The sequence below is a fragment of the Pyricularia oryzae genome, chromosome 5, assembly GCF_000002495.2.
Source record: "Pyricularia oryzae 70-15 chromosome 5, whole genome shotgun sequence".
Taxonomy (NCBI): domain Eukaryota; kingdom Fungi; phylum Ascomycota; class Sordariomycetes; order Magnaporthales; family Pyriculariaceae; genus Pyricularia; species Pyricularia oryzae.
The window spans coordinates 3,175,831-3,189,752 of NC_017852.1; the positions used below are offsets into that span (position 1 = coordinate 3,175,831).

Genomic DNA, 13,922 nt, shown 5'->3' on the forward strand with positions numbered 1-13,922 from the left:
ACAAGCATATTGGCATGCGAGAACTTAGCGATGCCTTTCTTTCACTTGCCCCAGATATACAATATCCCATTGTGATCGTGAACTCTCGACTCAAGAATAGACAGCATTTAAAAGTTAATTTATACGTATTTAGCATGTGAGATATTTATACCTTCCCTTGAGCCTCTCTCGGAATCAGCTCAAGGTTATGCCCTCTGTCTCTCTATGTCTTGTAGCCAAAATTATGAACCAAACATCCTAGCCAAAGTACTGATATCATGCTTTTTTAATTTTAAAGAATATGCCCCCGCGATAACCGATTAAGAGAAGAAAAAAGATGATAATTATTAGTTCTTGACCTCCGTCTCAGGCCCCGCGGGTAGCATCACACCGCCGGACCCTAACGCAGACGCCCTCGTGTCGTCGTCAGTGACATCATTTGCCTTGTTCTTGCCCTTGTTGACACGCCTCGGCTTGGTGTTGCGGAAGTAGTCGTCGACCTGGTTCGTAAAGAGGCCCTCCTGTGCGCCATCGCCACCACCAACGGCGGCAGCGGCAGCACCATTTCCGTCACTACCAGCTCCGCCGCGCACCTCCTTCTCAGTCTTCATAGTTTGGTGTGCCTCCCACTCGCGCCTGAGGTCGTCAACCTTGTCCTCGTAGTCCTCAACGGGGTTGTAAGGCTTTCCGACACCCATCCAGCGCTCCCACTGGCTGAGATGCTTGGGGTGGATGGCAACGCCGCGGTACTCGCTCGCACGGCCGTCGCGGATGTACTGCCAGCGGCGCTCCTGCTCCTTGAGGTCCAGGCCAGTCGTGTCCGGGAGGAAGAGCCAGGTGAGTAGCATGCCGGCGAGGCCGAACCAGGGCACCACGTAGAACTTGGTCTGCGTGTCGATGTAGTTATACAGAACAGACGCGAGCAGGGCTCCGGCCTTGCCAATACAGGCGCTGAAGCCGTGAGCAGACGCGCGCACCGAAGTCGGGAAGATCTCGCCAGCCACAAGGAAGGTGACTGAGTTGGGTCCGAATTGGTTGAAGAAGGACGAGAGGAAGTACATGGCCTAATAGAAATGGGCTAGTTAGCATCGTGAAGAGTTGTTTAAGAAATACAGAGGAATTAACTGACCTGGAAAGACTTGATATTGGGACCAGAGGTGTAGTAGTAATACTGGAACGCCGGAATCACAAACATGACAAAGCACATCATGAATCCGATAAGCTGCATCTTTTTGCGGCCGTAAAGTCTGCTGTCAATAAGTAACGAGGCGCAGTAATAGCCTGCCAGAGAGACGACAACGTTGATCAGGTTCCAGGTCCAAGCAGTCATCACACTCTTGGGGTTGGATGAGATGACCGAGATGAACTGGCCTTGGAAGAGTTTGTTGCCTGTATTCAAGCCCAGAGTCAGCAAAGTTTCACACAATGACGATAAAAACTCCCTAGCGAAGTCTTCTATCCCCCGAAAAGACAACTCACCATAGAAGAACACATCGTTTGCAAACCAAGCTCCCGCAGCAGCAATCAACCGCCCACCAAAGTGCTGCACGGTGCTCTTCAGAGACGCAATGTCGTAACCCGTAACACCGGCACGGCTCTTGGCTAGCCTGAGTTCCCGGCCTGCATCGGGCATACGCCAGATCCTGTAGTAGACAAGCCAAAGAGTTCCGATAGCGGGGAGGGCGAACGAGATACGGAAGGTCCACTGAACGTTGGTCTCGCTGTAAGGAGGGTCGCCACGGCCGGCGTTGAAGATAAGCAGCAGGATAATCAAGATGGCCTGGTTGAAGAACTGTCCCCAACCCTGCATCAGGAAGGCCATTGTAACCTTGCGGCCACGGTGCATACGGTCCTGACGGGTCGAGAGGCTGTCGGTGCGAACCGAGTCCTCCATGGAGGAAGTTGCGGTAATGGGGTACTCGCCACCGACACCGAAACCGTAGAAGAAAAGTGCCCAACCGTACAGAATCACCCAGCCCTCCAGAGTCACGCCCCAACTGGCTGTCAGCATCAGCAAGCCGATGAACATGATGCTGGCGTCCTGAATAAGACCCCATCTCCTGCCAACCCAGTCACCAATGATTCCGACACCAATCTGCCCAACCATGATGCCAATAACCTCGAGGTAGGTGACTGCGGCAATCCAGTTGTTGCTGCAGGCTGTTCCAGTGGTGGACCAGCACTCGGGCCACGTGCTCTTGAAGAGCGGCTCGAGGTTGCCTATACTGAACAGCACGTAACCCTCGAGACCCAGTCCAGCACCGGGGAGGACGGCGTTGCGCATGTACCAGCCCAATGGGGACAGAGGATCCTTCTTCATCATGCTACCAATGGATGAGAGCTCGGATTTGGCCTCCTTGGAGTCGACATCCAGCACGAACTTGACGCGCTCCTTCCAGGGCAGGTCGGCCCAGTAGACGCCCTTGTCATTGTAGCTGTCATCGGGCAGAGTGAGGTAGCCCAAGATTGCGCGCTCAATGGCCAGCTCCTGTGCCGCGGGGTCGTCGGGCCACTGGGACCGCTGGTCTCCCTGAGACGGGCCGTGGGGTACAGGTATTATACCTGCTGGTGGATCATGCGGTGAGGTTTCCAGGGGGGCGGTGATGTGTCCATGGGCGTGGATGTTGCTCTTTTCCTTGCTGCTGCTGCCGCTACTGCTGGCGGCCGCAGAGCCCGAGCCCTTGTTGGGTGTGCTCATCCTAGGAGGCCGCTTCCGGCGGGTTCCCCCCTCGTGATGTCTTGCTGTGAGACTGAAAGTGTACACGCGAGGAGCTATCTCGCAGGTGGATAAGGTCTTCTACAAGGGCGTAGTAAAGGGCAAAGTTGCCAGGTGTAGAGACCAGAATATAATGATAGCGTGAAAGGGTTATGCCGGTCGCCTCAAAAAAAAAAAAAAAAAAAAGAGGAAAAAAAAGCCAAGATGGGGAAAAGATATATGCGATGATGTGATTATGCGTATTGTGCTTACTGCAAGCCACACGTACACACTGCGGTCAAAGCTAAATGGAATAGCTATACCGAACAAAGCCAAGAAGTATGCCTGGTGCCTTGCCAAAACAGGAAGATGCAAGATTGGACGATGAGGCGCGGACGATGAGACGATGGGGGGAGAGGAAGGAGAACCCAACACCGTTTATACGCAAGATTTGTGTCACGCTCCCGTTGGTTGTTTCTGCAAAAGGTTTGGATGATGGGGAAAACTTTATGGGATTGGGAAGGCAGATCGCAAACTTGGTACCTGCCCACATTTAGGGAAATGGGGTAGGTAGTTTCTGTCATGCCTAGAAGCCTAGGGTAGCCGGCCGGCCCATATTCTTTTTTTATTTCTTTTTTTTTTTTTTTTGTGTCACTTTTTTCTCCTTACCACAGTACAGTACTGTTAGTCCCACATCGGCGGAAAAGGAAGTCCCCCTTTGCTCCAATCAATTATGGGATATCCTGGTGGGCCTTTTTTAGTGATCAGATATGCTCGCTTCGGATGGCCCGAATTCCCCAGCCCGGTGGCTATCTAGACTGGAGCGAGTTTGCCTTCGGAAATGTACGGTGCAAGTGGTTATTTATGTCAGATAAATTTGTGAAGTGCACGACGTAAAGTACCCTTGCAACATGGTAGGGTCCTGCACGGTGCTGATCCTTTTTTTTCTTCTTCTTTTCTTTTTTTTTTTCTTTTTTTTTTTCCACCAAGGATAGAAACAAAATGGCTAGCAAATTTTTAGTCCAGGGTTATGCCGCCGGGCGAACTGTGAATAGGGTTGACCCGGCCTGGCAACCTTGCCTAGATGAGGCAATTGATCGATTGGATTAAAATCTGGTACTATAGTACGTACCTACCTTTGTAAGGTACCTACCCGTTACCATTTACCCTCCTACGCTTCATCATACCTCACCTACACCTGGGCTTGCTGGGTTTTGTTTACTACCCCTCTCTGCGCCTTAGTCGCCAACGACCTCAGCAGGCATATACTCCGTAAAACAGGAATCTGGACCATGTCGCCAAGACGGCAATCGCGGCCGAGGCAAAAAGAAAAAAAAATGAGTGGAGGAGTTCCGGTAATGCACAAAGAAAAAGTGTCGCGTGCCTCGATTCCTCTTGCAGAATGAAGCTTCGGACAAGACGATGCCCAGACTCCCCGCCGAGGTTGTGAACGTGGTACCATAATGCTTAACTGTTGGCTGGCTTGGCCGGTACATACAATGCAGGTATGTATTTTTTTGGCCTCGTTTGCGCGTCGAAACAAAAAAACGGGAGTGAGAACTCCACCCACGTGGGCGATTGATAGGCTCGCAGAAGTCCCTTGGGGTAAGGAGGGCCCTGTAATTTTCTCTCCCCTCGTCATTTTGCCATGGAGGCGAACTTGGGCTTTTATGGGGTACGTAGTACCCATAAACACGCCGATCTTTATCCTTGACTTTTGTTGTGTTGCTCTCTCGTTACTCGGCCATATTTCGTTCAATCATGGACGGGATGTAGCGCTTGCTTTTGTTCAGATTAGGCATGGTTTGGGGAGTACCTAGAACTAGAATTAGACTGCATTTGCTTTCTGCTGCCGAGCCGTTGCCAATTTTCTTGGATGAGCTTGACACAACTTTCTAGGTGCTTGATCCGATCTGACACCTCCCTAACCCTTGGCACTTGATGACACCTTTTGGCAGGCAGTATCTACGGAGTAATACCGGTATGTTTGGCTGGCAGGCAACATGTCCCACCCAGAAGCACATCATGTGTTCCGTACCGTTACGCGTCAACGTCTTTGTGATATTACCTACTTGTAAAAAAGCGTTGTGCGGGGATGTCGTGAAAATTCTCTCTGCGGGCAGGCGGGTACCTTACGGTTCGGGGATAAATCGAGAAGAAATATTACCCGCCTATCGAACGACTTGTCTGCAACCTGAGGTACCTACCTACCTAGGTAGGTGATTATGGACACCATTAACAATGTGCTAGTACCGGTAGTATTCATTATTTCCAATTTGATCTGATTATTCTTTTCTTACTGAAACTGCAACGTACGCGCGCTCTGTAAGCGTTGTGTACCAACGGGCAGGAACAACAAACAGTAACGACTTTTTGCGTTGTGAAACAAATCGACCCGCAATAGAAAACTTGGAAAATAGATCGAACCCTAGTTTTGTAGACTTATTTTTTTCTCTTTTTTCTTTTTGTTTGAAAATTTGAAAAGATTTCAGTCAAGTCTTTTCGTGGACACACACTCCGGTATCAAAAAACCAATAAAAAAAATAAAAAAACAAGGACCAAAATCGAAATAAGAAATATATCGAAATCAAAGATAGATCGGAACCACCTGCTTTGCTCCAAGATGGTATAGATTTCTTTTTTCTTTTTTTAAAGCTCATTCAAAGCTCATAAAATGTCGGTTCTCGAGAATGAAACGACGGTATGCGGAGATGAGAAATACCAAATCACCCACGCCGCAAGTGGCGAGGCAAAACAACAAGATAGAAAAATGGCCTTCGTGTGCAGCAAGGGCAGAAACACTGAAAACCTCTCATCTCCAGACTCAATTTTGTATCTTTTCCGCCATGTACAAATGAAATTGATAGTAGAAACATTTAAGAGTTGAGTAATCCATGGTTCGCTTCGTATTTCGTAAAAGAGTGCCTCCTTTGGCTCCGGCTCCCCAAGAACCATCAGCCGGAAGAGGCGTATCATACGGGCAAACGAAGAAGTACCAAGACAGAAAAACAAAGGAGAGATAAATAGTAGCCGTCGAAACGCAATCAGTATGTACAGTCTCGATATGCCGTACCTTCAACGCCTCGCTCAAAAGTGGGATGAAAATGAAAGCCTCATTCTGATCCTTTAAAATGGATGACACAAGAAAAGCAGGTCAAGGGCAAGTTCGTGTACTCCTTGGCCAGCTACGAAAGAGAAAAAAATGATAGTCGTTCATCTGGCCTGCGGCGATGTAAATAGCACTGTCATCCATCCTTAGATAAAGTTCATGGGCTGCTGACCACCCTGTGATGATTTGCCTGATGGTCGACCGTTCGAACCGTCATTTCCGGCGTCGGCAATGAACTGGCTGTCACTAGCTGGTCGTGGTGTTTCGTCAACCCCAACGACTGTGGCGTTGTCCTCAGAAGATCCGCACTGGTCAGGGGTGTGTATGACAGTGGTGTCACCCACCTCATCCTCCTCGTCGTGCTGGCTAAGCGGTGACTCGCGAAGCTCGGCATCACCGGAACCGGTTGCATCGGGCGGAAAGACCACACTATCGTGGCTGTTGGCCCGCATCATCTCGATGCCAAGTTTGGAAGATGGCAAGACCGATTTGCTGCGGAAGTGCTGTCGGCTCTGGCTGTGGCTACTGCCAGAGTGTATACTCCCACTAGTGGATGAACTGTTGCTTCGGGAATCCAGACTGCTCACCCCCAGCTCCTCGTCCTCATCGTCGGCTGAGTCGACTGAGCAGTCACTACGCCTCTTCTCTATGGCTTCCCTCTTGGCCTTCAGCTTTTCCAGGGACCTCTGTTGAGAAAGAGTCTTTGGTGGTGCCCCTATCGGCATCGGTGAGAGCTTTGTGGGCTCGCTGGAGAGGACCTTTTCGTCTTGAGAAATGCCCAGCGCACCCTCTTCCCATTCACCTGTTGCTGTTCGACTTATCACAACGGGAATGTCATCGGTGGCGACGGACTCGGAATCGCCAAATAAACTAGAACTGATCGAATCCTCGCGGCTTGATCCACGGAAACTACTCCCTGTACGTTGCGCAAAGATAGAGGAGCCCGAGGTTGGGCTGTCTTCAAGCCGGCTGCTTTCTTGTCGCAAGCCAGAGGGGGCAGGATGACTAAGGGGCAGAGACAGAGAGCTGTATTGACTCGATGATGGTGGCTTCCATTGGCACAGATTCCTAAGAACTTCGGTCAGCTTGGACGAGCTGATGGGCTTGTCGATCAAAGAGTCGAAGTAGTGAGGAGCCTGAAGTTCCTTGAGGTATGCTGTGATGGCAACGATTGGTGTGTGGGAATTAGAATTCTTTGTCTCGCGAATCATCCTGGCAACATCGGCACCATTAATTTGGGGAAGTCTAAACTCCATAAAGATGATATCAAACTTGATATCGCTCATGGAATATCGCACAGCCTCTGAGCCGTTTGATGCCGAGATCGTACGACAACGGAGCTTCTCGAGGAGCTTCTCCATGATCATGCGTGAAACTGGATGGTCCTCGCATATGAGTACGTCGAGAGGCCGGAAAACTGGACCGGTGCTTTCCAAGTTGATTTGAGACATTCGTCTCGAACTCTGGCGGCGCCTCTGAACTCGCAGCAAGGCATTAGCCTTGTCGCCTTCATTGTCGGAAGACGACGGAGACATGTCAAAGACTTGGCTTCGGCGATTGCGATGATGAACCAACAGGTCCGATGCCACCGGGCTGCCGTCCTGGGAACCGACGGTCAAGGATCGAGAGCGTGTGTTTGAAGATCCGCTGCCCTGGCGGGGCGTTGCCAGAATCTTTTGGGGAGACAAGGGCAACGGAGAGGGTATGGGCCGCCCTTTTACTGGAGAAGCTGCGACCGTCGCAGCCTTCTGAAGGCTTGGAGGTACACGAGGAACTTCGAAGAAACTTCCTGGCTGCAAGCTGCTCGAGGAAGGCTGTGAAAAGCTGGAAGAATTGCTAGAAGCTTTTCGCCGTCCCTCGCCTCCTTGATTAGCGACAAAGGAGACCAGAAGAGGTGAGGAGGGCTGTGATGGGCGACTTGGGGAAGCGTTATGGCCTATTCCAGATGGCGACTGTGGTCTTTGAGAAGCCTTTGCATTAGAAAGGGACCTCTGAACAGGCATCGACAAGACAGGACTGCCTTCCATGCTGGCACTCGGGCCACCGGGAGACGTGACCACGCTGAGACCCCCAGGGCTTATGGACGCTGGTTTATTCTGAGCTGCCAAGGCTTCAGCCCGAAGTTTCTGAATAACGTCCTTGTTCGCTTTGTCCAAAACCGGAAGATTCTTGAACGAAAAGTTGCCAAAGTCATCCGGAGCGACCGGCTCACTCAGTCTCCGGCTCTTCAAGTCTCGAACGTGGGGAGGAATGTGCAAGGGCATCAATCCTCGTTTCATGGAGTTGAACTGAGAGCGCACGCGCGACAGGGCATCGTGCGGACGGTCGGCATAGTCCGAGGCTGGCGCCGATGGGGGAGAGGTTTGATCTTCCATCTCTTCCGCAAAAGACTGAAGCGTCGCGCCGCGGGCATCGAAATACTCAGTATCCTCGGGATTTTCGAGCTGCGGGACGAACTGAGCTTCATCTTGAAGTAGCGTATCCCAGTTCATGCCCTCAAACCAGGGATGACTGCGAATCTCCTCGCCACCAGAAGGATACTTCTCATCCTTGTTAGATCCCAGTCGCTCGGGGGGGTTCATGCACAAAAGTTTGTTGAGTATGTCTTTGGCCTCGGCAGATACCTCGTCCTCCATTTCTTCTGGCCACTGAATTCGCCGGGCCAGAATGTTCTCGAATACCAACTCGGGTTCTGGAGCATGGAATGGGGGTATTCCGTAGAGGAACTCGAACATTATACAGCCAACAGACCACCAATCACTGGTTTCATCTTGAGGGTCGCCCTTGATAGTCTCAGGGGCGAGGTAATCTGGTGTACCAACGAATCTTCTGTTCTTGTCTTCAGGGTCAAACAGTGCCCAGTTAGGAGGAGGCATGTTTGACGGTGGCGTGCCCTTTCCAGCCTCAATGCTCACGCTTCCGTGGGCCCCAATTGTATGGTGAAGAGATCCAGGATCTGGCGAGCCACTACCTTCACCTTCACTCCCATCCGCTAGAGGAGGAGATTGCACAGCCTGGGGCGGTACTGTTGCAGAGGTCGCATCGTGTAGGGAGAAGTTGCTGAGCATGTTTGCCAGGCCTTCACTCCCACCGCTGTCGCTCCTATGCCCAGAGAATCGCCTTGAATCACGCTTCGAAGACCCCAGGCTAAAGTAGGACGGCTGTGCCAGGTGGCTCTCACTGGGGTTTGTGTGTGGTGTGTTGCCTGGCGAGTGGCTTGGCGCCTGCAAATCGAGTGAGGTGGATCGTGAGGACGCGATCGAGGCCGAGCGAGCAAAGGGTCCCTGCTTCAGCAGATCTGGGGCCGGGTCTGTTGTTCCGCTATTCAACGCACGCTTTTGTCGACCAATCAAACCCATCCGAGAGAGTCCAAAGTCAGTGAGCTTCAAGTGACCCTTTTGATCGATAAGAAGATTGTCGGGCTTCAGGTCTCTGTGCACAATGCCCCGACTGTGAAGGTGCTCCACGCCGAGGATGACCTCGCCCAAATATTTCTTTACCCAATCTTCAGGAAGGCCTCCAAGAATCTTGATCAGTGATGCACAGTCGCCGCCGTTGAGGTACTCCATGACGAGGTACAAATAATCCTTGCTGGAAAACGTCCAGTACAGTTTGGCGACGAACTCGCTTTCACCTTGCCACATCATGATGGCTCGCTCAGCTTTGACATTGGTGACTTGATTCTTGGCAACCATGTCTGCCTTCTTCAGGACCTTGATGGCAAAATATTCTCCGGTAGACTTCTTTTTGGAGAGGTATACGCTACCAAAGGCACCCTTACTGATGGGTTTGATGACCTCGAAATCTTTGATTGAAGGAGGAACAGCGCGGGCAAGTGGAGGTGGATTGGCCGCACTTAGTCGGGGCGACGGTGGAGGCCTGAAACCATGCTCGCCATTGGCGAACGACATGGCAGCCGACGATTGCCTACGATGATGATGGTGATGGTGAGACAGCGAAGGAGATGTAAATTCGCTGCCTGGAAGCATAGGAGAGGATTCGGGCGACATCAGCGCATCGGAGGGAAAAGCCAAGCCGCGTGGTTTATGGATGCGAAGTGGAGACGACGGTTGAGTTCCCCTAGAGGGCGACTCTTGCCGGCGGGGAGAGACGGCCCCTGGCAAGATGAGGCTTCGCCGATGATGTTGCCTCGAGCTGGCCTGTTTCCGAAGATCACCGAACTCGGATATTGGCGATTCGGTTCGGGGTGGTTGTCTGGACGTAACAGAGGATGACCGCATGCTACCATCACTGTCCCCTGGATCGCTTTCGAATAGCAATGAGCCGCGTCGAGACTCACGAGTGTGACCGGAGATACTCAGTGTGCCGCGATGCGATCTGGGGGTCGGGCACTCCCTAGGGCTACTCGACCTAGTCGAAGTGATCGCGGCGGACATGCGTCGTCGGTCGGGGTCATCGCTGATATTGGCGTTTTGCAAGGCCAAGGCAAGTGACGTAGTGGCGGCGTCGACGCCGACAGTTTCGATAATCTCATCCGGAGCAGGCGCCTGGCACATTTCTTCCTCGTCCTCTGTGGAGTCACTGAGCCGGCCAGCAGCGATCTTAGCAGCTTTCCTCATGGCCTCCTCGATACATGCTTCCACCGTAACTGCAAACTCGATGCGGATGCGCTCAGCATATTCGATGATCCTTCTGTGTCGAAGCACAGCCTCGACCTTTGCCTTGACAACATTCTCCGTGTCGGCGCACAACATAGCAAGCCCTTGTTCCTGCTCCAACGTATTGGTGCTCGGAGACTGCCATTGCATAACCTGCGATATCCGTGACTCCGACTGAGGAGACTGCGTGCGGAACTCCCCCGGGTTTGTGGACGATGCTTCTTTGATGGCCGGTGGGCTGATTTCCAAAGCGGTGTCGCAGAGATCGAGGATTAGTTCGACAATTCGAGCTTGAGGCCTGCGGACGGCAAAAGAACGGCCTCTAACGTGTCCTGGTCGTTCACGGGATGACCTGTCATTGCTTGGGGCTGGGGAAGAAGCTCCAGATGATGAAGTAGTTGACGGAGGTGGTCCAATGGGAAATCCTTTATACTCTGCTAGTGGTAATGGTGATTGATCCCCACTTAGTGATCGACTCTTTCGTACTTCGAGTGCGTCAAGTACTTTGACGATGGCATGACGATGCTCTGTCAAGCTCTCCTGAGCCATCTGGACGTCCATCTCGGCGCGGTGCTCCTGCAGACAAAAATCCGTATGCTTTTCAAACCACCAAGGAGGGATTTGTCGCTCACAGATGCGGCAGAGAACTGGAAGTGGTGGCGCGTGGTTGGCAGGGTCGTCCAGGCCTGTCTCGGCTAGTTGCGTGAGATAGCTAGCCAGAACTTCGGCGCCCGAGCCCAAAGACTCGACAATAACATCAGGAAGGTCTATCTTAATCTCTCTTGGACCAATTGAGGGCCTAACCATCCACATGGTCTGTACGTTGGAAAGAATAGAAACAGTCAGTGATCCACATAAATCCAGAGGTTCAGAAGAATGTGCAAACAACTTACATGGCTTTCTCCACCCGACGAGGTATCATAGACCATGATTCCCTGCGCCTCAAGCTCCAAGGTCTCGCGCTCAGGCTGAGCATCACCTTCCATAGCTGCGTCCAGCGAGGCTAGGCGCGAGAGGGGGCCAAGATTCACGACGAACCTGATGAACTGACTCTTTGAGTCATCCTTCTGCATTGACTCGACGATCTCGGCAAAGATGGTCTTGTTGTCGCTGACAATCAGGTCGGAGATGGCAACTCCCTGAACAGATTCGGGTAGGGTACCAATCACGTCAACCCAGGACGGGCTGACCCATCGAATTCTGCCATCGAGATTGAGGTCCATGATAACATTCAGCGTCTGCTCCGCAGCCTCACGCAGTTCCTCCCTCTCTTCGCGAATGTCTTCGCTAAGAGATCTTCGCATCATTCCTGCGCTGTCGGCCCGTAGAGAAGACACTGCAGGTGGCGCCAGGCTATTCGGCGTCTTCGGTACCCCATTTTGCACCCCCAAGCTCGGGGCACGAGGTGTGCTATCTGTCGGCTCGGCCAGTGCCGGCGCGGGCGACGCAGGAGGAAGGTCCATGTTGAACGTTGTCAATCGTGTCTGGTAGAAGCAGAGCCCCGTGGGATTCGGTGTAGGTACAATAGCATCTGATGTCTGGTGATGCGCCCGCCTGCTGCCTCTCGTATCGAGGTGGCTCGCGATGCGTATGCGTTGTTCGATCGTGTCCAGAAGCAAGGGGAAATTGTTGTCGAGTGGCAATGGGTTGACAATCGATAGCAAAGGTCACTGTCTTCTCATAAAGATCAGTTTAGGTCGAGGTCGAGGCTCTCAAGCAGTGAACTGAGAGCCGGGGCGGTCCGGCGGTAGCCAGAGCCTAGAAACCCGAAAGACCCCGAGACATCATAGGAAATCGACAGCGGTCTCCTATGCGTCTTTGGTCAGAAAAAGGCAACGCAGAGAGGCAGGGTTCGGTCAACGACTCTCTCATCGAAGAGTAGCTGACCAGACACCCAAAGGGCCGTCGTGTCGTAGTATGAGTCGAAGCTGAGGGCGGTCTGGTGGGTTTTGACGAGGCGTATCGAGTTCAGTCAACCAGAGGACGGCCCTGGCCTTTGACAACGTTGGGGCTGGCAGGAACAGCGGCAGCAAGAACAACAACGCAACAACAACGACAGCAACGAAAGGATTGTCGACAATTCAGACGGGTGTTGAAGCCTCTGAGGGGTCGTCGGCAGGAAGCCTGAGAGCTCGGGGCAGGCTCAGGGATGGCTTGTCGTGATTCGTGATCGGATCAATGTTGTTGTGGTTTCGCGAGTGGACGGTAATGCCCACTTTCACGTCTCGCCCAGCGCAGGTGCACAGCAAGCCAAACTTCCTGGTGCGTCTCGCGAAAGGTGGGTGAAAGTTTACTGTGGGCACTTTTTGAGCTGCTCCGTGCGATATTGATGCTTTCCCATAGAGACCAAGTAATCGATACTGTACATGCAGCAAGCTAATGCGGGAAAGTGGAGAAGTTTCTAGCCCCGCTCTGGCTTGAGCCTGTAACCAATCATAAAAGGCCGGACAAATATGTCTAGCAGCCGACCTCATGGATCACCCACTCTGCAATGGAACCAGGATCAGCTCAGATTTGGGTGGCCTGGTGCTGGGCAGCATCAGCAAAGCCATATTGCCCATTATCAAGGCACAGTTCAATCAGTTAATTAGTCAGTCATTCCAAGAGGGGATTGCAACCCTGAATTGGCCCGCTCTTGATTCCCGGCAATGCAGGTAGGGAAATGGGCTGTTGCCAGATAACCTGGCTTGCCTGTCTCCCTAGGGGCATGGACAAAAAAAAAAAAAAAAAAAAACAACGGATGAGGTTATGTTACAGGCCGTCTGTGCTACGCAGACAAATCTAGACTTTCTTGCCAAGTGTCGGGTTAAACTTTCCTATCAAAGCGTTCAAGAACCGAAGGGTTGCTTTCTTTGCACTAATGTACCTTAGTCTGCCAGTTAGCCCCACGTGTTTTTTTTGTTTGTTGTCTCAACTGATAAACACGCCTTAGGCGTACTCCGATTCACCGGCAGAGTTCCGTTGCCGTGACTGGGGTTGTCTCGCTTTGTCAGTATGTATGAATTCCTGAACTATAACTAGCCAGGAGATGACCAGACGAAAGAAAAGGAGAGAAGAAAACCCTCAATTAAATAAATGAAAAATAAAAATAAAAACATTTGCGATAGACGGCTCATGTTCAAACAACGCAAGCGAATTTGGCCGCTAAGCGCCGCTAGTGGCTTCAATGGCCGCCCTACTTGGCACCGGCAGAACTGATGTACAAATCGGCACAGGAGACAATACCGGCAAACTGGGGCGCCATGTTTGAAGCGTTGACTCCTGTAGCAATCGAAGAATCGAAACGACTGACGCTATAATCCGTAGAACAATGTAGTAAAAGCCTCTCGAACTGCCCCATGAAACGCCACCATCTACCGTAGTAGCTTGCGTACGTAGGCAAGGTAGTATCTCCTCGTTCGCCGGGCTTAATGGCGGCAATAAAACATGTTCATCGTTTTCCGACTGCTGCCCGGCGCATGCCACCGTCACAAATCGGCATATTTACTGGCAAGGTTATGTAAAATAACCGGCCCCTTAT

The 13,922-nt window shown here is 51.8% G+C and overlaps 2 protein-coding genes across 2 annotated transcripts; both read right to left on the minus strand.

The window, feature by feature from the left end:
- Window positions 1-77: 77 nt before the first annotated feature.
- On the minus strand, window positions 78-3,249 carry MGG_00346 (pi-transporter A-1). Its single transcript, XM_003718689.1, has 3 exons — window positions 1,459-3,249; window positions 1,109-1,368; window positions 78-1,043 (listed from the first exon to the last, which is right to left on the minus strand). The coding sequence occupies exons 1-3, from the start codon at window positions 2,675-2,677 to the stop codon at window positions 327-329; spliced, it is 2,196 nt and encodes a 731-aa protein (XP_003718737.1). The 5' UTR covers window positions 2,678-3,249; the 3' UTR covers window positions 78-326.
- A 1,667-nt stretch (window positions 3,250-4,916) lies between these two features.
- On the minus strand, window positions 4,917-12,672 carry MGG_00345 (AGC protein kinase). The gene is made up of 2 exons (XM_003718690.1): window positions 11,296-12,672; window positions 4,917-11,218 (listed from the first exon to the last, which is right to left on the minus strand). Exons 1-2 carry the CDS (start codon window positions 11,863-11,865, stop codon window positions 5,930-5,932), a joined length of 5,859 nt encoding a protein of 1,952 aa, XP_003718738.1. The 5' UTR covers window positions 11,866-12,672; the 3' UTR covers window positions 4,917-5,929.
- Window positions 12,673-13,922: the final 1,250 nt, after the last annotated feature.